Below are 21,354 nucleotides of genomic sequence, written 5' to 3'. Positions count from 1 at the left end.
TTCTAAAAGTAGTCGTGGTATAGTTTACTCACAGGCTATTTAGGAATTGTTCTTCTCTGGATTTGGCAGTACAGTACTCAGGAGGTTGGGAGGAGAAGAAAGCCAGATGAAGACCGTCATCGCAGTAGTAAAAAGGCTCTGGTAGAAAAGTAGAATAGTCGAGAATCTCTTCTCTTGCAGCAGCCAAGTGGCTCCAGAAGGGGAGAGGAGCTTTGGTTTTATCAGATACTTACCAGAGTGAGACTGATATTTAAGACAGAGCCCTGAAATAGTGACATCACCCTCACTTACCAGCAGCTGGCATGGGAATGGGTTTTGCCAGAGCATTACTTCTGGTTCTCACCCTCATTGTTCATATTTACTAGAGCTAGTTGAAAAAACTTCAGTGGAACAGTTTTCATTTGGAAAATGCAATTCTATCAAAATGGAAATGCTTTGATAAATAAACATGATTTTATCAAAATTTTATTTTGGGCAGGGCAGGGTAGGAAAAAGGAAAGAATTCCTACAATGTTAAAACAGCCCATTTTTGCCTTTTTTTGGGAACAAAATGTTTTGATATTTTTTCCCTTCAAAATGACATTTTGGTTTGATTTTTAAAATTTGGTAGTATTATAAAATAAAAATTAGCTGAAATTGAAGTGTTTTTCAATTTTGTCTAAACAAAATGTTTCAAAACATTTTTTTCCTGAAATTCTTTCCTGGAGAGTTTGGGTTTTGTTCTGAATCAGAATGAAAGCAAACTACAAAGTCTCTAAATCCTCCACAACAGAGTGTTTCTGTTCTCCACCCAGATCTAATATCTATCTCTGACTTGCATGCCTGCAGTTAGTAAACTTTTCAAGACCTGCTCATTTCATTAAAGACTTTTGATTTGCTACTTGATCCAAAATAGGAAGCATTTCAGTTTGGGTTCAGTTACCGTAGACCTGATCATGTTCTTTGGCTAAGATAGTTATGTACGCCGGGTCTTTTTTGCTTGAAAAATCATATACTGAATACCAGTTTTGGATAGCTGCCTAGACTGAGATTGGATCTTTGTCCTGTGGGCTGATAAATTCTTTAAATGGTAAGTATGTGACCCAAACCTTCTTTGCTGAAATAAGTTCACATGGAACATTTCCAGCAATTCTTCCATATTGGCCAGTTTTAATCTGATAAATTCATGTCTTATACTATTTCTGTCATATCAATACTCCAAGCTGTCCAATGTATCCTTATGGATATTTAATTTTGGTATTAATATGAAATCCTGATTTCCCCCCCACACGCCCCCCGATGATGATAAGTTAGCTATTTCCTTCTTTACACAGCCATTAAAGCTATGTCAAACAGTACTGCAGGATCAGCTCATATTTGAAAGAGATCATTATTTAAATCTTCTTCTTGGTTTTTCACTTTGCTCTGGCTAACTTCTCTCATCCACCTATGTTTCTGCTTGCTAAATATCATCGTGATAGGAGCCCAAGTGCTAGCTATGAAACTTACTTATTGTAGATTCTTCACCAGCTTTTAACACTCTTTTAAACTGCTTTAATAATGACATCTTATATTTACATTGCTGTATTCACTCACTGTTGAAGTGCAGCCTGTTACTTACCTTGTAAGCTCTCTGGGGCAGGGACTGTCTTTGCTCTCTGGCTATGTCTACACAGCCTGGGGAAGTGAGCCTTCCTGCATTGGTCAACAGACTCACACTAGTGGGGCTCCCGCTTGTGCTCTAGAAAGAGCTGTGCAGATAGCACTTTGAAGTTGTGACTTGGGCTGGAGCTCAAGCTCTGAAGTCTGTGGGGTGGGGTGAAGAGAGAAAAATAAATCATCTTTAAATGAAGAGTAGATCTTTTTTCCTCTTCTCTCTTTAATAATAAAAGATAAAACAGTTTCATGTCCATCATAGTAGGATTTATAATGTGATTACTTTGTCAAGTTAAAAAATAAAACCTCTTTAGTTGTAACTTATTTATTCCAACTAAGTAAATGTAATAGCGATTCACTCTCCCTGCTGTTTCAGTGCACAGCCTTTATCAAACACTTATGTAAAGCTATTTGTATAAAAGCGAGCCAGTTTTTTTTATAGAGGTTTTGAGAATTTTTTTACAACGCTAAAAAAAGCCACATTCACTTTTGCTTAGGCCCAGATCTGTAGATGTTATACATCACCATAGCTCCGTTAGCTTAAATGAATATACATGAGTATTTGGCCCCTATTGTTTACAATATATCTTTGTTTTCTCAACCCTACAAGACACATGTACTATAAACAAATAACTATGAATAAATGTCCATTTCTGTCTTGCTAATGACCACCACTGTGGGTTACAACCAGAGACCAAACCCATGATTGCCAGAGCTAAAAGCAGCAGCCTCTGCCTTTTGAGCTAAGGGAATGATTCTTCTATCAGACAGCCAACACATTACCTCTCTGGACTAGTCATTAGATGGAGATTTACGACACACTGAACAGTGGGTTTCACTGGCTCACAAATCAGTAGACTGCTTGAAGTCCTTGGGAGACCTGTGCATCAAAGGCTTGCAAGATTGGGCCCCATGTCAATGTATACAGTGTTTTTGCACTCTAAAGGCCAGGGAAGGAAAAAGGCCTTCAATATGTACTTGCGATCTGTTTCCCCCTGTTTGAATGCTCCTGAGCATGGGGTCTGATTTTGTGGCATCTTTTAAGTCAGTGGGAGCAAGGAACGCTTACGGAATTCAGCCCTATATTGAATTCTTACATAATGTAGACACAAATAATAGACTTGTAACCTAAGGAGCATATGATATTTATAAAAAATACTACACAACCTCATTCTTCACACTTTACAAACAGCCTTACAAGGGTGGTTTCTTTAGCTGGCATCTTTTTAGGCACTGTGTGCTTTTGCATTGTATATGGAGTCATCTACTATTTTCAGCTCCAAAATTTCTTAGCTTTCCGCTCAAATAACCCAAGAATATTGAGACTCTAGCTGATTTTAGGGATTGTCTACACAAACGTGTAGTTTGTGGCAAGGCATGGTGTAAATCTACCCTGCACTAGCTTGCCATGCACTAAGGCGAGGGGTGTGAGTCCCAGCTTGCATGAACCTACTCTTGCTAGTTCTCATTGAGTCCTGTAGCCATGGACGCACAGGCAGCAGCAAGTGGCGGCACAGGCCAGCTGCCCTGAGAACGTAGCCACGGGGTCAAGGTAGGTTTGTACTCAGAGTGGCTAGCCACTGCCCTGTGCTACACTAGTGTGCTAGCTCGATGAGAACTAGTGTAGGATATCTGTGCGAGCTGGGACTCATACCAATAGTTCCAAGCATAGACATAGTGTAAGTGTGCATGCGGACCTTCCTGCCGCACGCTAGAAGTTCTCTAGTGTGCTTTAATCTATTCTTGTTTCAAAGAGGGGAGATCAAAGGGCATTTAGAGAACTTTCAGTACGTGGGCAGCAGGGTCCACAAACACACTTTGTGCATGGTAGGCCAGCCCGGGGTAGATTTATGCACTGACTTATTTATGCACCGCAAATTAAGTATTCATGTAGACAAGTTTACACTGAGGATATGTGATATATTTTTTTTTTTTAAGACTGTATTCTGTCTCAGCATGGACCTGTTTCCCAAACAGGTGCCCCCAGGCAGCTCTGCACACAGGATCCAGACAAATTATTTCTGCTAATACAAATGATACAGATTATTCATGCTTTTATTATGTGTAGGTGTTTGTACACAGAGGTCGCTGCCATTTCAGGGGTGTACATGGGGATAACATTCAGAAAAGGTCTTTGTGCCCCATTATGGAATGCTCCAGGAAGGTTGCTGTGGACAACTTCCTTCTTGTGGTCTCTTGCTGGGCACAGTTTGGTGTCTGTGCCCTAGACAAAGTTTAGATCTTTGTGCTTAATTTTATCTTTCCCCAATTTTCAAAGCTGCTGTACAACTAACTTCTGTCCACAGGGCTCTAGTAGGCAGTTGATTTATTTTAGTTAACCTGACCTTCTTGGGACATGACATAGAGGAGAAAGTCAGAGCTCTATTAACTTTTTTGTAGTTAAAATGTTTAATCTTGTGTACACAAAATAAATTCCTCTTGATAAAGTTTACTTTAATATTGTATTCATATCTCCATATACAGCATCATAATGTCAATAAATTGTAACAAAAGAGACACTAACTATACTGGTCAGGATGTTTGGAACGTTTATCTGGTAGTTTTGATACATTCTTTTGGAGTCTATCGCTTTTACACTTATGTCTGATGGCTCCTTCCATAAAAAGCTCATGGTAAATTATATTATTTATGAGTAATTGTTCAGATAATGTATTCCTGTCTCTAAGTTTGTTGCATAAAAGCTGTAAAATTGCAGATGGTGAAAATATCCCAGAAACTTTTAATAGAGCATAACAAAATATACCGTAATGGCACTGCAGACTCTTTCATTTGGGAAGTCATGAAGAACAGGATCTTGTACCAGCTCAGCAACTACACCAAGAACTGCTTACACCTCTAGGTCAGAAGTAGCTGGATTGCCAGACAGCAAATTACCACAGAGACTTATTTTAATCAAAGTTATGCTGATGTAAAGCTGGAATAATTTTTTTGACATTACAACAGTATAACATTTTGTGTGAGATCAGAATCTGTCCCATGAACTTTAAAGGATGATCAGTGAGACTACCTCTAATTTTCTGATCGGAGTTGAGAGACTGTATACAAATGTGCTACTTGAACAGTAGTATGTGCATATAGCAGTATTCTCTGCCCTAAGACTTTGGACTTGTCAACTGACTCACTGCTAATAAGTGACCTTTTATTATTTGATTGGAATTATATTAATAAAGCTATAGGCTTTTCCTCTGGCATTTCTCACCACATTGCTGTATCTGAGCACCTCACAAACATTAATGATTTTAGCTTCACAATACTCCTGTGAATTATGTTGAACTCTGAACACAGGAAGGCAATGGCAGGGCCAGGAATGGAACCCAGATCTCCAGCCAAGTTGCCTTAACCATAAGACCCCCATAGTCTGGGTATCCTCAGCCAAACTTGGACATCAGAATCTTTTCTGAACTTTGGATATTTGGTTTTCTTAATTGGTAGCACCAGCTATGTAGGACTCTGTACTTCCTTTCACCGTATACTTTTCCAAGGATAGTGTCCTTCACACCTATCTAGTGCATGATTGCTCTTTCTCAAGGGAACTGTGTTCAGAAGGATAAGCAGTGCATTGATGCATGTAGGTGAGTACATTATTAGCAACAAACAGACATGGACTTGAATGTACCAAGACTCCTTGAATGTACCAAGACAACTGGGCCAGACTCCTACCTGGTGTTGATATACTGTCAGATTTCAGTGGATCTATGCTAGTTTATACCAGCTGAGAATCTGTCCCCTTGTGTCTCATTTCCCTCTAGTACAGTGGTTCCCAAACTTTAACAACCTGCAAACCCCTTTCACTAAATTGGGAAATCTCGTGAACCCCCTCCTAAGAATTAATATTTCCAGGGATTTAAGTTTAAATTTCCTCAGTGTGATGGATGCACTTCCTTTGCTCTGCATAGCTCTTGGAACTCCGGAACCACTGGAGGGAGAAAGTCTCAGGTCTGGTTTGGCATCAAGTCTGTTTCTCTATTTGGTTTTCAGATGTGCATACGAGGAAAACGCTTTCTCGCATAAGTATGTTGTCGAAAATGGTAACAATACTGTAGCAGCATTTTCTGGTACTCGTTTCTTAAACTCAGCAAAAAGTTGATTAATGACAGATTTCTGAAACTCCTTTTCAGTTCGTAATCACAGGAGATCTCAATCAATTTCTCTATTTCCTCAGTGTTCAATATCTGTGCTGAGAAAGTGGTATCCTCAAAGGGGTTGTGAATGCAGTCATTATCACCTGACATAGCTGGAAAGTATTCTCTGAAAGTAGTGCAAAGTCCTTTTAGGTATGCAGTTATATTGGTTTTAGTGCACTGATCCAACTGAAGTTTATGTTCTGCCGGGAAGTCATGAAGAGTACTGAAACACTCAGTTTGATTGTTTTCCAAACAACTTTCCCAGAACTGCAACGTCTTTATCATGGATTCAACTTGCTCTTGCACATTGAAAACTGCTATATTGAGGCCTTGAAGAGATAAATTTAGGTCATTAATTCTTGAGAAAATATCTGCTAAATAGGCTAGGCTCTGGAGCCAGACACTATTTTCCATACAGCTGGCAAGGTGGTAAGGGTGGCTGTTGAAAGAAACTAGGATTTCTGTTCTAAGCTCAAACAAGCGCACAAGGATTTTGCCCTGTGAGAGCCATCTAACTTCAGTATGAGTCAACGGACAATTGTGTATACTACCCATTTCTTCACAAAGTACATGAAATATTCTGGAATTTGTTGGCTGTGATTTTATGAAATTCACCATTTTTCACTGCATTGTCCAGCACTTCCTTCAGTCCCTCAGGGATGCGTTTTGCTGCAAGGACTTATCTATGGATACTGCAATGAGTCCAAGAGTCTTTTGATGCAACCTTTTTTTTGTTTGAGCTACAAATCCAGTATACTTCCCTGTCATTGATGTGGCCCCATCAGTTCAAATGTCTAGGCAACGGGTCCAATCTATTTCCTTTTCTTGAAAATATGCATTAGTCAGATTGAAGATATCTTCTCTAGTTGTACCTTCTTTCTTTCAATGGTTGGCAAAACAACAAGTAGTCTTCAACCATACCTTCATTTACATAACGTACAAACAGTAGCAAAATAGCTAGATTAGCTACATCAGTTGATTCATCCAACTGTATAGCATAATATGGACTTTTCCACTCTGTGTAGTCTCTACATTATTTGATGTCATTGATTCTTCGTGACAACATATTATTGGACCAAGGTACCATGTCAATCCTTTTTGCAGCCTTTTCTCTGAGCATGCAATGAACTATGTCTTTTATACATGGACCAGTCAAGCTCTCTGCTATGGTATGGGCTTCTGATGCTTTTGCTGCTCGGTAGCTCACGTGTATTACACTTCAAGTGCATTTTCATTATCAGAACTTGCTTTGGATATAAAACTGGTAATGTCACTTTTCCTCTCAGCTGATTTTTCGCTTGAAAAAATCAACAGTCTTGTCGAGTTGTGCGGGATGCCTAGTAGATGGTGCCAAAGTAGAGAAGGTTTGAGGCTGCTGTTTGCTAGAACATCACCACAAATTACACACAGTGTTTTGGATGTTCTTGATCACCAATGCATGTAAAGCCATATTTTATATAATCATCGTCATATTTTATTTTCTTTGTAAGTGACTTTCCAGGATCATCATGATCATTATACTTAGATTTTCCACAGTGTGGACTTGAGGAAACACTAGTTAATTCTTGTATCTTTACACTTCCCTTTTTCAGCCACTTATCCATTGAACTTGGGTACAAAAGTTCTAATAAAAATAACACAGAGAGAATGCTAACAACCAACAAACCAGAAAATAAGAAGATTCACTCACATCTCACTGAAGCAAAACAGCACTCCAGAGAGAATGACTAAGTATCGAATTACTGAGCCACCTTTATGTTGCTTCACTGGCTACAACGTGGTTCCGACTGGTTTGGCGCGCAAACACCTTTTCTTCCACCACTAGGGCCATCCCTAAGAGGGTGCCCTGTGAGGGACAAATTAGCCTTGACCACCCCCCATGTACAGCCTTGACCACCCCCCCGCTCACTCTGCCCTTCATGCTGCCTAACTTCCTCTGTCTGCCAAGGACTGGTGTCCAAGCTGCCACCTGCAGACCTGGGGTCCCAGCTGCCACCCTGCCCAGTAGGGGGCTCAGGCTGCTGGCCCCGCGCCAGAATCTGGGCTGCCTGCTCAGCACTCCACTGAGCTCCTAGCTTCTGGTCCCCGCTGACTGCTGGGGTTTGGGCTGCCGGCCCCAACTGCCCAGCCCCGCGCTCCATGGGGCTTGGGCTGCCGACCCCATGCTAACTGCTGGGGCTCGGGCTGGCGGCCCCCCGCTGATGGGGGCAGGGCTCGGGCTGTTAGCCCCAACTTTCCGGCCCTGCGCTCCATGGGGCTCGGGCTGCCTGCTCAGCGCTCCATGGGGCTCAGGCTGTGTGCCCTGGAACCGGGTCCCACCTGCTTCCTCCTATGCCCGGGGTCCTCTAGCTGCCATTAGGGAAATTTTTCTGGCCAACCCCCTGTAACCTTGTGCGAACCTCCAGGGGTTCATGAACCCCAGTTTGGGAACCACTGTTCTAGTACAAGTGTTACACGGTTAATTTTATGGCATTATTCCTGATTTACAGCCATGGAAAAGAAAGGAGAATCAGGCCATTTATTTTTCACTTGTTAAGTTTTGTTCTTGCAGCCCTTACTCATGTGAGTAATCTTTACTCATACAAACAGTTCTACTGACTTCACTTTCATTTTTTCACTTTTTAAAAACGAAAACAATAAAACAGGTGCCACCTTTCCTTTTCTCCTGTTAGCTTTCTTAGCCACAGTTCTATATAAAAGCCACACACTTGGGTTTAATTTAACTACAAGGGCCACATCCACAGTTAGTGTAGAAGAGCACATCACATCTACACCAGATGAGGATATGGCCCCTAGTTTTTAAAATAGGGAGGGAGAGATCATTAGGGGAAAAATAGAAGCTGTAGACCAAACATTGTCGTAAATACTGCAGTGTAAAACTAGGGGTGTGTGTGTGTGTGTGTGTATTTGAGTGGCAGCAGAAGTACATGCACCATGTGATGTTGTTCTGTGAACTCCTTGCTTTTTAATTGACAAATATAAGAAACCAAATCAAAATGTAATTATTGGATGGACTCTGCTTTGGCTCAACAGTAACTTACATTCTCCATTTACAAGCTGTGACACTTCTATAGCACTGCTGTAGGTAAGTTGGTATCAGCACTTCTTTGATAACCCCAAGGTTTCAGGGAATATAAAATTGTAGATAAAAGATGTATACGACTTCTTAAAAAATCCACTGTTGATAAAATACCTCAAAATTGAATCTTCTAGGCAGCTTGTACCAACTGTTGCAGCTTTATGTATAGTACATGGTTTCTTATAAATGCCAGTTGTTGAGACTTCTGGAAGTGCAAAATATTTAAGTAACTTTTTGCAGGAATGAAATCCAGACAGATTATTTTTCCACAAGCTTTTGGGGAGATAGCAGCAACTGTGTAGTGCTGCATGTGTGTGATTTAATTATAATGTATAATTTGGCCACAACTATCAGACCAACATTCAAAAACCATCTTAGCTATATTAAAGCTTGTCAGACCGTGCACCTCCTCAGATAGGATCTTATACTGGTCTGTGGTGAAACTTATGGGAGGAGGAAAGGTTGCTCCAACCCATAGATTATTATATTTCTATATAGAAAGTGGGATCCTAAGCCATTGCTGGTGCTAGCCCATTGGGGGCCCTAAGCAGGAATATTTGTGTGCCCCCTCAGCGCATACTAATAATAGGGGGGGCTTCCTTGACCTGTTTGGGGCCCTAAGCAATTGCTTAGTCTGCTTATGCCTAGCACCAGCTCTGCTTTCCAGACCCATCCTCTTGGTTGCCTGCTTTTATGCAGTTTCTTGCAGCACAGGAGGGAGCAGTAGGAGAGAGATGGGTTTGGAGCAGAGGTGGGCAAACTATGGCCCGCGGGCCACTTCCGGCCCGTGGGACCGTCCTGCCCGGCCCTTGAGCTCCTGGCCGGGCAGGCTAGCACCCAGTTCCTCTGCCGCTGTTCCCCCTCCCACGCAGCTTCAGCGTGCCACGCCTCCAGCGTTCTGGACCGCTGCTCCTGCCGGGTGGTGGGGCTGCAAGCTCTGAGCAGCATGGTGAGTGGGGGGGGGGGGGTGTGGATAAGGGGCAGGGGTTCCTGGGAGGCAGTCAGGGGATAGGGAGTGGGGGGGGGGTTGGCTAGGAGGTGGGGTCCTGTGGGGTGGGGCAGCGAGGGAACAGGGAGCAGGAGGAGGTTGGATATGGGGCAGAGGGTTCCAGGGGCTGTCAGGGGACAGGGAGCAGGGGGAGGTTGGATATGGGGCAGAGGGTTCCAGGGGCTGTCAGGGGACAGGGAGCAGGGGGAGGTTGGATGGGGCAGAGGTTCTGGCGGGGGCATCAGGGGACGGGGAATAGGGGGGTTGGGTAGGGGGTCAGAGGACCCGTGACAAGGAGCATTGGGGGGTTGGATGGGTAAGAGGTTCTGAGAGGAGCAGGCTGTTTGGGGAGGCACAGCCTTGCCTACCTGGCCCTCCATACAGTTTTGCAACTCCGATGTGGCCCTTGCGCCAAAAAGTTTGCCCGCCTGTGGTTTGGAGTGTTTAGGCTCAATGTACAAAAGCCAGTAACACAGTATGTCCTGTTTCGTAACTAGCTGTGAAGTGTGCTTTTTGTTTTGACTGGTTGGTTTGTAGGTCTCTTAATAGTGACAGGAAAGCAACTAGCTGCTGTGCCATTTAGCCTATTAGTTGTTCTCATGCCATCGAGATTCAAGTGGAAGTGAAACACAAGCTATGTGATATTTATATTTGGAGTGTGATGTGGAGTCATGGCACCTTTTTAATTTTAGTTGCATTGGTGGAAGCCTTTATGGGGTACTAATAACATCAGCCACACTATCAGAGGCTCGTTCACCTGCACATCCACCAATGTAATATATGCCATCATGTGCCAGCAATGCCCCTCTGCCATGTACATTGGTCAGACTGGACAGTCTCTATGTAAAAGAATAAATGGACACAAATCAGATGTCAAGAATTATAACATTCATAAACCAGTCGGAGAACACTTCAATCTCTCTGGTCACGCGATTACAGACATGAAAGTTGCGATATTACAACAAAAAAACTTCAAATCCAGACTCCAGCGAGAAACTGTTGAATTGGAATTCATTTGAAAATTGGATACAATTAACTTAGGCTTGAATAGAGACTGGGAGTGGCGAAGTCATTATGGAAGGTAACCTATTTCCCCTTGTTTTTTTCTACCCCCCCCCCCCACTCCTCAGACGTTCTTGTTAAACTCTGGATTTGTGCTGGAAATGGCCCACCTTGATTATCATACACATTGTAAGGAGAGTGATCACTTTAGATAAGCTATTACCAGCAGGAGAGTGGGGTGGGGGGATGCTTTGTGTGTATAAAAAGATCTTCTACACATTCCACAGTATGCATCCGATGAAGTGAGCTGTAGCTCACGAAATCTTATGCTCAAATAAATTGGTTAGTCTCTAAGGTGCCACAAGTACTCCTTTTCTTTTAACCTTCTGCAGAGATCTGAAGGATGTAAAGTTGGGCTGAGGGGGGATTTATAGCTGTTGAGGAAAATGTTTTAAACTTTTTTTCACCAGACATGTTGGGTGTTGCAAAATGAGCCTGCATTTTGTGAAACCAAGCATAGGAAGGAGAGGTGGAGCTGCTGGTCACTGTATATTATCCCCTTGCTCTGCAGTATTAAAGTTCCTTGGTTCCACACATTCTTAGTTTCATGGGCAGGGAATTCTCGGGTCGTTCATCTGTGCCAGCCTCCCTCAACAGAATCTGGGCTGTCCTTTCTCACTTTTGTTTTCTGAGGTTAGGGGTCGGGGATGAGTATGCAAGTGTCCTCCCCCACTGATCTGGCTCCTCCTGCACCTTTTCTCTGAAGAGCTAACAAAGAGGGCCCCTGCCTTCTCACCATAATGGAGGCTGATCTGGGGCAGGAAGCAACAACGTGACTGAGGCACACTTCTCCCAGGCTTGCTGCTCTGGCTGTTTAAAAACTATGGGGCAGAAATACTTATGGTAATGATATCTATGATAGGATTTGGGGACGGTTTGCTTCAGTTAGCCCAGTGCAATATGGCTGCCTCATAGTGCTTAAAAGGCTGGGATAGCAGGTATAGAAGGAGCATTTTCCTGGGCCCACTTAGCTCAGACAGTGGATGGGGTAGCCACTAGAAGGGCCTTACTTGGATTTGGAAGGTGGCATTGGCTTTCGATGCTGGCTTTCTGATAAAAGAAGATGGGAGAAAACAACTTGCTTCTCAAAGAGCAGTGGAATTTAGCAGGCAATTGTGCCTCTTCAGAGATAACCATAGTTAAGTATGGGGATAGCCTGCACAATTGGGAGTGGTCTAATGGAGAAAGAGGCTGGGAAGATTTTTATTTTTTCCAGTCCTCAAGCTTCAGTATCCTGGGTCTTCAGGATCTTGGACTTGGTGAAAAAAGAAAGAAGAGGTCTCCACTGAGTTTGGTTACTGGTTGGAGAGGGGTGAGGCAAACAAGTCTGAAGTAATGAATTAATGGAAGGTTACATTTATCTTTAAGGAATCTGTTTCTGCTTATGATAACCCCACAAATCATGAACGCTTCATATAATAAATGTACATAATACTTAGTGATTATCAAGTCAAGTTCTCTTCCAGATATTGAAATAATAAAGTTCTAGTGGGTTTGGAAATGCATTTGCTCATGTGTAGTGCAAATACTACTAAGGAGGGGTAGGGATTATTTAACATGATCAAGGAGTAATGGGCATAGCTGTGGTATTTAACGTGCTATATCTGTCAACTGTGTATAGTACAAATTAGTAGCAAATACAGATTTCCACTATCTAGTGATGAGAAGGTTAGAGGCATTACGGTAATACAAATAAAAATATTTTGAGAAAGAAAAGAAAAACTTAGGCCTGGTCTACAGTAAGCGGTTATTTTGGAATTAGCCAAGTTAATTAGAAATAAAACTGATTCTGTCCACACGACCAAACCGGTTTTTTCGATTTAAAGGGCTCTTTAATCCGATTTCTGTACTCCACCTCGGCAAGTGGAGTGGCGCAATTCAACGTTATTGGCCTCCAGGAGCTATCCCAGAATGCTCCCTTGTGACCGCTCCGGACAACACACTGAACTCCAGTGTACTAGCCAAGTAGGCAATAAAAGCCCCAGGAACTTTTGAATTTCATTTCCTGTTTGGTCACCATCAGCACAGGTGACCATCAGCACAGTCCACCATCACAAGAGACCACGCAGTCCTGAATTTGCAGACGAGCGCCAGCATGGTCCGAACGGGAGGTACTGGATCTCATCGCATGTTGGGGAGATGAATCTGTTACGGCAGAACTACGTTCCAAAAAAAGAAATGCAAGTACGTACGCTAAAGTCTCCAGGGCCATGACGGAAAGAGGCTACTCCAGGGACACAGAGCAGTGTCGTACAAAAATCAAGGAACTCAGGCAAGCATACCAAAAAGCCAGGGAGGCGAACAGGCACTCTGGGTCACAGCTCATGGTAGAAGCAGCATGTATGGGGCTGCATGCAATTATGGGGGGTGACGCCACCACTACCCCACCGGTGTCCACGGACACCTGCCGGTGGGGAGTTGCATGGAGCGAGGAGGATGAGTTATTGGAGGACGAAGAGGAGGAGGAGGACGACCATGCACAGGCAGCAAGTGGGGATCTGTTTTCCCCCCCCTAGCCAGGAACTAGTCTTAACGCTGGAGCTAACAGCCTCCCCCCACTCCCAAGGCAGGCTCTCGGACCATGACCTTGGAGAAAGCACTTCTGGTGAGTGAGAGCCTGATCGGAGCCAAGGGGTGGGGGGAAACCCAGCTGTGCTGGGCTGTTCGCATTTAAAGGGCTCATCCCTGCTCAGAGCCTCATAGGAGCCACGTGGTGGGTGTGTGGTGAGGGGTGGGTGTTGTATGAAGCGATCATCCCAGAGAGCCTGCAGGCAAACCCACCAGGCATTGCTATGGGAAAGGGGGCCTGGCAGTTTGAAGGCATTGAAACGAATGCAGAAGTAGCAGAACCCTTCGTGCCCCTACGGCTTACCATGGCTGCCTGCAAGCTGAATTCTGTTGCCTGGCCACGTGTGATGGCGTACTCACACCAAAGTGGCAGGCACTTCAGTATAAGAAGCAAAATGCGACCTTGCACTGAAAGAACATGTGCTGTGTACTATGAATTGCCTGTTTCACTGAGAAAGAGTGTCCCCTTTGTTCTCTAAAATGTATCTTTTAAAATATTATCCTCCCTTTTTCTCTTCCCGCAGGTGCAAATGTTTCAACGTGGCTCCTATCTACTCCGTCCCAGAGGCTGGTCCAGATTAGAAGGCAGAAAAAATGAACTCGGGATGACATGTTCCCCGAGCTCATGCAGTCCTCCCACACTGATAGGGCCCAGCTGAATGTGTGGAGGCAAACAATTGCTGAGTCCCATAAAGCGTTAAATAAACACGAAGAGAGGAGGGACGTGTGCGATGAGAGCAGGCAGGATGCTATAGTCAAGCTCATGGAGGAGCAAACTGGCATGCTCTGCTGTATGGTGGATCTAATGCGGGAAAGGCTTCTACCTTCTGATTTCTCTTAATGTGTTGTGCAACAAATAATAAAGAATGGTTTTTAAACAATTGTGACTTTATTTCCTTTCTCATATATGTATGTGTATATATATATGTATGTGTGTATATATAGGGGGCGGGTAACTTCAAGAGAAACAAACAACTGTCACACCGTACCCTGGCCAGTCATGAAACTGAATTTCAAAGCACTCTGATGCGCAGCGCGCCTTGCTGTGCTCTTCTAATCGCCCTGTTGTCTGGCTATGCGAAATTAGCCGACAGGCGAGTTGCCTCAACCTTTCACCCTGCCATAAACATCTCCCCCTTACTCTCACAGATATTGTGGCACACACAACAAGCAGCAATTACAATTGGAATATGGGTTGTGCTGAGATCTAACTGAATCAGTAAACTGCGCCAGCATGCTTTCAAATGTCCAAAAGCACATTCTACCACCATTCTGCACTTGCTCAGCCTATAGTTGAACTGCTTCTCACTACTGTCCAGGGTGCCTGTGTATGGCTTCGTGAGCCATGGCATTAAGGGGTAGGTTCGGTCCCCGAGGATAACTATAGGCATTTCAACATCCCCAACAGTAATTTTCTGGTGTGGGAAGGAAGTCCCTTCCTGCAGCTGTTCAAACAGACCAGAGTTCCTGAAGATGCAAGCGTCGTGCACCTTTCCTGGCCATCCTACGTTGATGTCGGTGAAACATCCCTTATGATCCACCCGTGTTTGCAGCACCATGGAAGGGTACCCCTTGTGGTTTATGTACTGGCCGCCCAGGTGTTCTGGGGCCAGGATAGGGGGATGCGTTCCGTCTATCGCCCTGCAGCAGTTAGGGAACCCCAGCGCATTAAAGCCATCCACAATGGTCTGCACATTTTCTAAAGTCCCTACCCTTGATAGCAGCTGGTCAATGGTTGCATTGGCTACTTGCAACACAGCAGCCCACTCCAATCTGATTCCCGACTGACTGGTAGCTGTCAGGTGTTGCAAGCTTCCACAGGGCTATGGCCACTCGCTTCTCAACTGTGAGGGCTGCTCTCATGTTGGTGTCTTTGCGCTTCAGGGTAGGGGATAGCAAGTCACAAAGTTCCATGAAAGTGGCCCTATGCATACGAAAGTTTCGCAGCCACTGGGAATCATCCCATACCTGCAACACTGCTGCGGGCCCAGAATCGGTATTCCACGGCATAAACCTGGCCCAATGCCACCATGATCTCCCGATCGCCACATGCTGTGCTTCTAGGAACGTCTGTGTCCATGTCCTCATCAGTATAGTAATTGTGCTGTCATCGCTTCCTCGCCCGGTTTTGCAGGTACTGCACATACTGCTGGATAATGCGCGAGGTACTTACAATGGTCAAAACTGCAGCGGAGATCTGAGCGGCTCCATGCTTGCTGCGCTGTGGCGCCTGCACGGGTAATCCTGGAAAAAGGGCGCGAAACGTAGGAGAGCAGAGTGGCAGCGGAAGAGGTGCTGTTCGGTTCACGATAGCTGAAAAAAGGCGGGAAACGGCTGTCTTCTGTAGCTTTCACAGAGGCTTTCACAGGACAGACAATATGGAGAAGCTTGGTAGCGTGGCAAGAGCGGGAGAGCAGAGTTGGCGGCGGAAGCTGTGCTGCTTGGTTCACGATGGCCGAGCAGAGTTGGCAGCGGAAGCAGCCGATGAGGAAGAGAGAGAGTAGATACTTATAGAGATTACATAGAAAGACGAGAGGAAATGCAAGGTGGATTCATAGTACCAGGAGAGAAGCGGTGCACCGTCTGCTGAAAGAAGTTTGGCGTCTGCACGCCAAAAAGGTGTGAAACGATTGTCTGCCTTAGCTTTCACGGAGGGAGGAGCGACTGACGACATACGCCCAGAAACACCCGCAAGAATGTTTTTGCCCCATCAGGCATTGGGAGCTTAACGCAGAATTCCAGTGGGTGGCGGGGACTGCGGGAACTGTGGGATAGCTACCCACAGTGCACTGCTCCGACATTCAATGCTAGCCTTGGTACTGTGGACGCACTCCGCCGAATTCACGCGCTTGAGTGGGAACACACAAGACCGAATGTATAAAATCGCTTCCAAAAATTCAAATAGAATAACTTCAAAATTTTATACTGTAGACATACACTCTGGCTAAGTATCAAAAAAACATTTCCTTTTGGTAAGATCTATGAAATTGAAATCTTCCAAGGAAAATAATGGGAGCTCTGTTATTGGGCACATTTAAAACTAGACTGGACAAAGCACCAAAAGCCTATCTAATTTATCATGCACTTATCATAATAGTGTCCAGGCACCCAGTTCTTCCTCCCCAAACAGATTGCAGAACAATCTGGTATTGGCAAGGGAATAGACTTAATTACCTGCTAGGCGTTTTCCATTGCTGGTTTCTGTGAACCTGATTTCCAGAATCTTTGGTAGTCTTGCATTTGGCATAAGCAAGTTGCGTGTTTGCATGGTTAGATTCTGATCTCACTGGTTTTGTCAGTGTTATTCTCTTATACTCCTTTAAGTGGGATCAGAGTCCAAACATATGACTAATAATCAGAAAATGTTATTTTATCTTTCATTCTACTGAACATAAGCTGGAACTCTACGTAGAAAGTATTTTAAATAACATGGTTGTGAAGCAAAGTTTTATAGATATGAAAGATTTTAGATAACATCTCTTTATCTTGACATGTTCTATGTTAGGATTCCAAAGCTGAGTTATTTCAGCACTTTCTGGAGTATATAAATAAAAATTTTTATTTGGGGGGTTTGCATATGTCCATTTTTTGCACAGACCAAACTTGCTAAATGTAGATTAACTGTCCTAGCAGTTACACCTTACCAAATAATGTAAACCATAAAAATCATATATCCAATTCAGATATCGTTTTCTGATCTTAAAATGATACAAAGGAATAAATCCACTATTAAAGTAAATATAATTTCTCTATTTCAGCACTATAAATAATGGAAAACTGATCCTCTTAAAAGTGATTCACACTGGAATGGAAAAGAATCATAGAAGTTTTATAGATTTATATTCTAAAATTCACTGTGTGTGTGTGGAAGAAAAAAGTAATACACAGCTTTAATAAAAATCAAAACAGAGAAATTCTGTTTCTTGGAAAGCTATGCAATCCCTTTCCCCAAAATGTACAGAATTCCAATTTATATTGCTTAAAGTTGCAGAATCCAAATTTGAACAATAATGGATGGATTTTTAGAGACCTCGGGGTATGTTTGAAAACTATAAACCTGTATTTAAAAATCATATAGTGAATAAAATAGACACTTACGATATCTGCTTTTTCAATTTCTACCTTTTTGTTTTAGGTCTAATTTTGCTACTTTTTCTTGTGCTTCCTTTTGCTGTAGACTAGTTTTATGGAATGAGTAAGTGCTGTGTGCGTGTGAGGTTTGCAGAATTGTGCTTTTAATAACTAAAATGAAAAGCCTTCATGAGAACAGATCCCATGCAGAAACCATAAGAGTCCTCCAAGTTTCGGTGGACTGTTGATGTCTGAGAGGAATGCGCCCAATGATTGTAGAGTGAAAAACAGGTTCAGAGAAGCTGCCTTAAAGCTATTTATGCTGGCATGGCACTCAGACATCCCTCACTTTTTACACCAGTTCCCACCCATCTTTCCGCCAAGCTTACTAGCTTTTTTCAGACCGTCTCTATGGGTCCTCCAGTTTTCTCTTTCACATACTCGTACAGAAACATTCATACAAATAGATTCAGTCACAGTTCATGTTCTTTCTCTGTTGCACCCTTCAAGTTATTATCAGATGCAGTGCTCTACCTCTTTGCAACAAACCAGGTTCAGGAGCCAGGAATACAAAAGATTATTTTAAAAATGTCAAATAACTACTGTTGAAGAATTCAACTTGTTTTTCTTTCCTTACTCACTCTTCTTTTTTCCTTTTTTCTTTTTTCACATTCCCTGTTTCTGCAAATGCCAGACTAGCACTTGAACAGACTGACCCATCCTTACAACACCTAATAGATCAATGTAGTCACAGTGTCAGTTATAAAGTATCTTGTTTTCTAATTACTTTGTCTAGCTCACTTTATGCGCATTGGAACTGGTACCCAAGAGTGCTGCATCCTTTTTGAGACTGATTTGGACCTTTTTTACTCCTACTAAAAATGTCTGAGGCTTTTAATGTTGTTAATAAAAAGAAACAATTTAACATTCCCCAGCAGACTCAATCAGCCAGAGGAACCCATGTTGCAAGTCCCTGGTGGCAGAAAGCCTACATGGAGAAGCAGGTGTCTCAGTGGCACAAGACGCTGTCTGTCAGTCTTTGCTTATTGAGTGGCATGTCAAAGCTACCCACAGCAGCCCAGAAAGTGGGTGAGATCAGCCATGAAGAGGGCCTCATCACGGTGCCTTTGAGATGCATTGAATCTGTGTCTCTCCCAGGCTTCCCCTGTCAGAAATGGTCCTGTTGAATGCATCTGGAAATGAAAGTTGCTTTCCTGTGAGGGAACTACAAGGGCAGGGAGTAGCAGTAATGGAATACAGGTGTAATTTACTCCCAGTGCTTCCGAGGATGAATGAAATCCTCTGGGTGTTCGTTAGCAAGAGGGGATGAATTATTGGCCCAAGCATCAGGTTTGCAATATATAGACCCTTTGCCAAGATTCAAACCAGCGGATCCAGAGACAGCTCAACCTTTTGTCTTTGAGGTAGTTAAGTTGCATTGCATTGAAACCTTAGAAAACGAAGGTCCTGTGCTCTAGACGGATTTATATTTTCAAAATGTGAGAGGCTAGGTCTGTATGTAAAAAATTTCCCAAGTGAAAATGGCCAATATCCGTATAAATAGAAATCTACATCTAGAGAATCCATGGCATATATTGTAAGACCAAAGATTTACCTCGGTATCATTGGCCACTGTATCTACTCCTCCCTATTTTGCAGCTGGCTGCCAGCCAGCCCCCATTGCAGGGGTGGTTGTATTTTAGTAGCTAACCATTAGAATTGTGCAGAGAAAGGTAATTCTGTTTCATAGAGGATTTCGGAAGTTTGAAATCTAGTTCCATTCCAATTGGGAATGAAACCAAAAATTCTGAAATTCTCTGCAAAAGGGAATGGAGTTCCAGGGCAGTTCTCGTGGTGGGGAGGGGGAGGGAGTGGGGGTTGCCAAGAAGCCACGTGGCTGCGCTGGCAGAAAGCTAGCCAGGGTACTGAACCCTGCCTGGGTTCTATTGGAACTTCAGCAAAATTGGGCTGTCTTTTTGCAAAATAATCTGATTTTGCTGAATTAGCAAATTTTATTGAAACAGTGCTCTGCTGGAAATTTTCTGATTACCTCCATTAAACATATATATTGTTTATAAAATCATTTTGGGATTTTTCAGAATTGAAATGTGCTATTCATACAAAGAATTATTTTGTTATTGAGCATTAATCTGTGGGAGGATTATCAGATAAATGCTTTGAGAGAGTAATTTGAAATGATCGCTTCAGTCATTTGCATGCTGTCTTAAAATGGCTTTCTGATATTTAATTAAAAATATTCCATTTTCCAGGTGACAATGGCCAATATCGGAATAAATGAAGATCGTTCAATGGAAACCTGTGAAACAATACTTGTCGTTCTCCGAATGGCAACGTGGAATCAAATATTAGATCCCTGGGTATACATTCTTCTAAGGAAAGCTGTGCTGAAAACCCTCTTCAAGATTGCTAGGAGATGCTGTGGAATGCACATCATGAACTTGCATATGTGGGAACTCAGCTCCATCAAGAATTCTTTAAAGGTTGCAGCAATTTCAGAGTCACCAGTTAGTTCCAAACAAATAAATCAACAGCCACTCAGCTCAACAGGGCAATAAAATCAAACACGGGGTATGAAGAAATAATGGGGGTGTAATGATCATGCACTGAGAACACCTTCAAATTTGTTAGTCTTTGTTGTAATATGAGGGTAAGTGGTTTGGTACTTGTTTCAGATTGTGAGTGGTTTGGTTTTATTGTTTACCAGTTTGATATTGCTATTCCAAGATGTGCACTTGAGTAACTGTGATCACTCTAAAAACACTTTTGGGTGAAAGTGTCTTTCAGAAATGGGGTGTAATCAGACAAGACAGATTTCAGAGCGGAGTTAGTTCCACATCGCCGTGCCTGCAGCAGCAAAAACACAATCATCCCCTGACTACAGAGCACAATGGCAGAAACTGTTAAGCTGGGTGTTGTGAGGACAGATGGTCACGAGCACTAGGCTCAAGGAGCACGTGAGGAGAGAGTGGAGGGAAGAACTTGTTGGTTAGTAATAGAGAAGGTAATCTTTAGTGTTAGAGTGGCACCTCAGTAGTTAAGTGTCTTCATAGCTTTTTAAGGTCAGAAGCGATTAACTTTGATCATCTCGTCTGACCTCGTCCATAACATAGGACTCCTCTAAATTAATTTCTTCTTCAAATCCAATAGCTATGGTTGAACGAGAACATATCTTTTTAAATCAAGATTGGATTTTTTTTTAAAATGTGCCGTAATAGAGAATCCACCGCAACTGTTGGTAAGTTATTCTGATGGCTAATTACCATTCAGATGTAATTTCTAGTCTAAATTTGTTCTAGTTTTAACTTTCAGACATTGGATCTTATACTTTTGTCTGACAGATTGAAGAGCCCTCTGTATCAAATTTTTGCTCCTCATGTAGGTACTTATAGACTGTGATCAAGTCACCCCATCCCTTCTCCTTGAGTCATTTACTATAAGGCATGTTTTCCAATCCTTTAATCATCCTTGTGGCTTTTCTTTGAACCCTCTCCAATATTTCAACAGCGGTCTTAAAATGTGTACACCAAACTGGATGCAGTATTCCAGTAGCAGTTGCACCAGTGCCAAATACAGAGGTAATATAACCTCTGTACTTGGTGTTCCTCTGCTTATACTTTTGAGGATCTCATTAGCACTTGTGGCCACAGTGTTGCCCTGAGAGTTTGTGTTCAGCTGATTATCTGCTATGATCCCTCAGTCCTTTTCCTATTCACTGCTTCCCCAGATAGTCCCCTATCCTGTAAGTATGCCCTATGGCCTTTGTTCTGAGATGTACTGTATGACTT

The 21,354-nt window shown here is 43.0% G+C and overlaps 1 protein-coding gene across 1 annotated transcript in view; it reads left to right on the top strand.

The window, feature by feature from the left end:
- PTGFR (prostaglandin F receptor) overlaps positions 1-20,124 on the top strand; it is a 31,251-nt gene extending 11,127 nt beyond the window's left edge. The window contains exon 2 of the mRNA XM_077825209.1: positions 19,819-20,124. Within this exon, the coding sequence (XP_077681335.1) occupies positions 19,819-20,124 (306 nt within the window). The remainder of the gene's footprint in view (positions 1-19,818) is intronic.
- Positions 20,125-21,354: the final 1,230 nt, after the last annotated feature.

This window comes from Eretmochelys imbricata, chromosome 8, assembly GCF_965152235.1.
Source record: "Eretmochelys imbricata isolate rEreImb1 chromosome 8, rEreImb1.hap1, whole genome shotgun sequence".
NCBI lineage: Eukaryota > Metazoa > Chordata > Testudines > Cheloniidae > Eretmochelys > Eretmochelys imbricata.
Note: the sequence above shows the minus strand (reverse complement) of the source record. Positions and strands in the feature narration are given on the sequence as shown.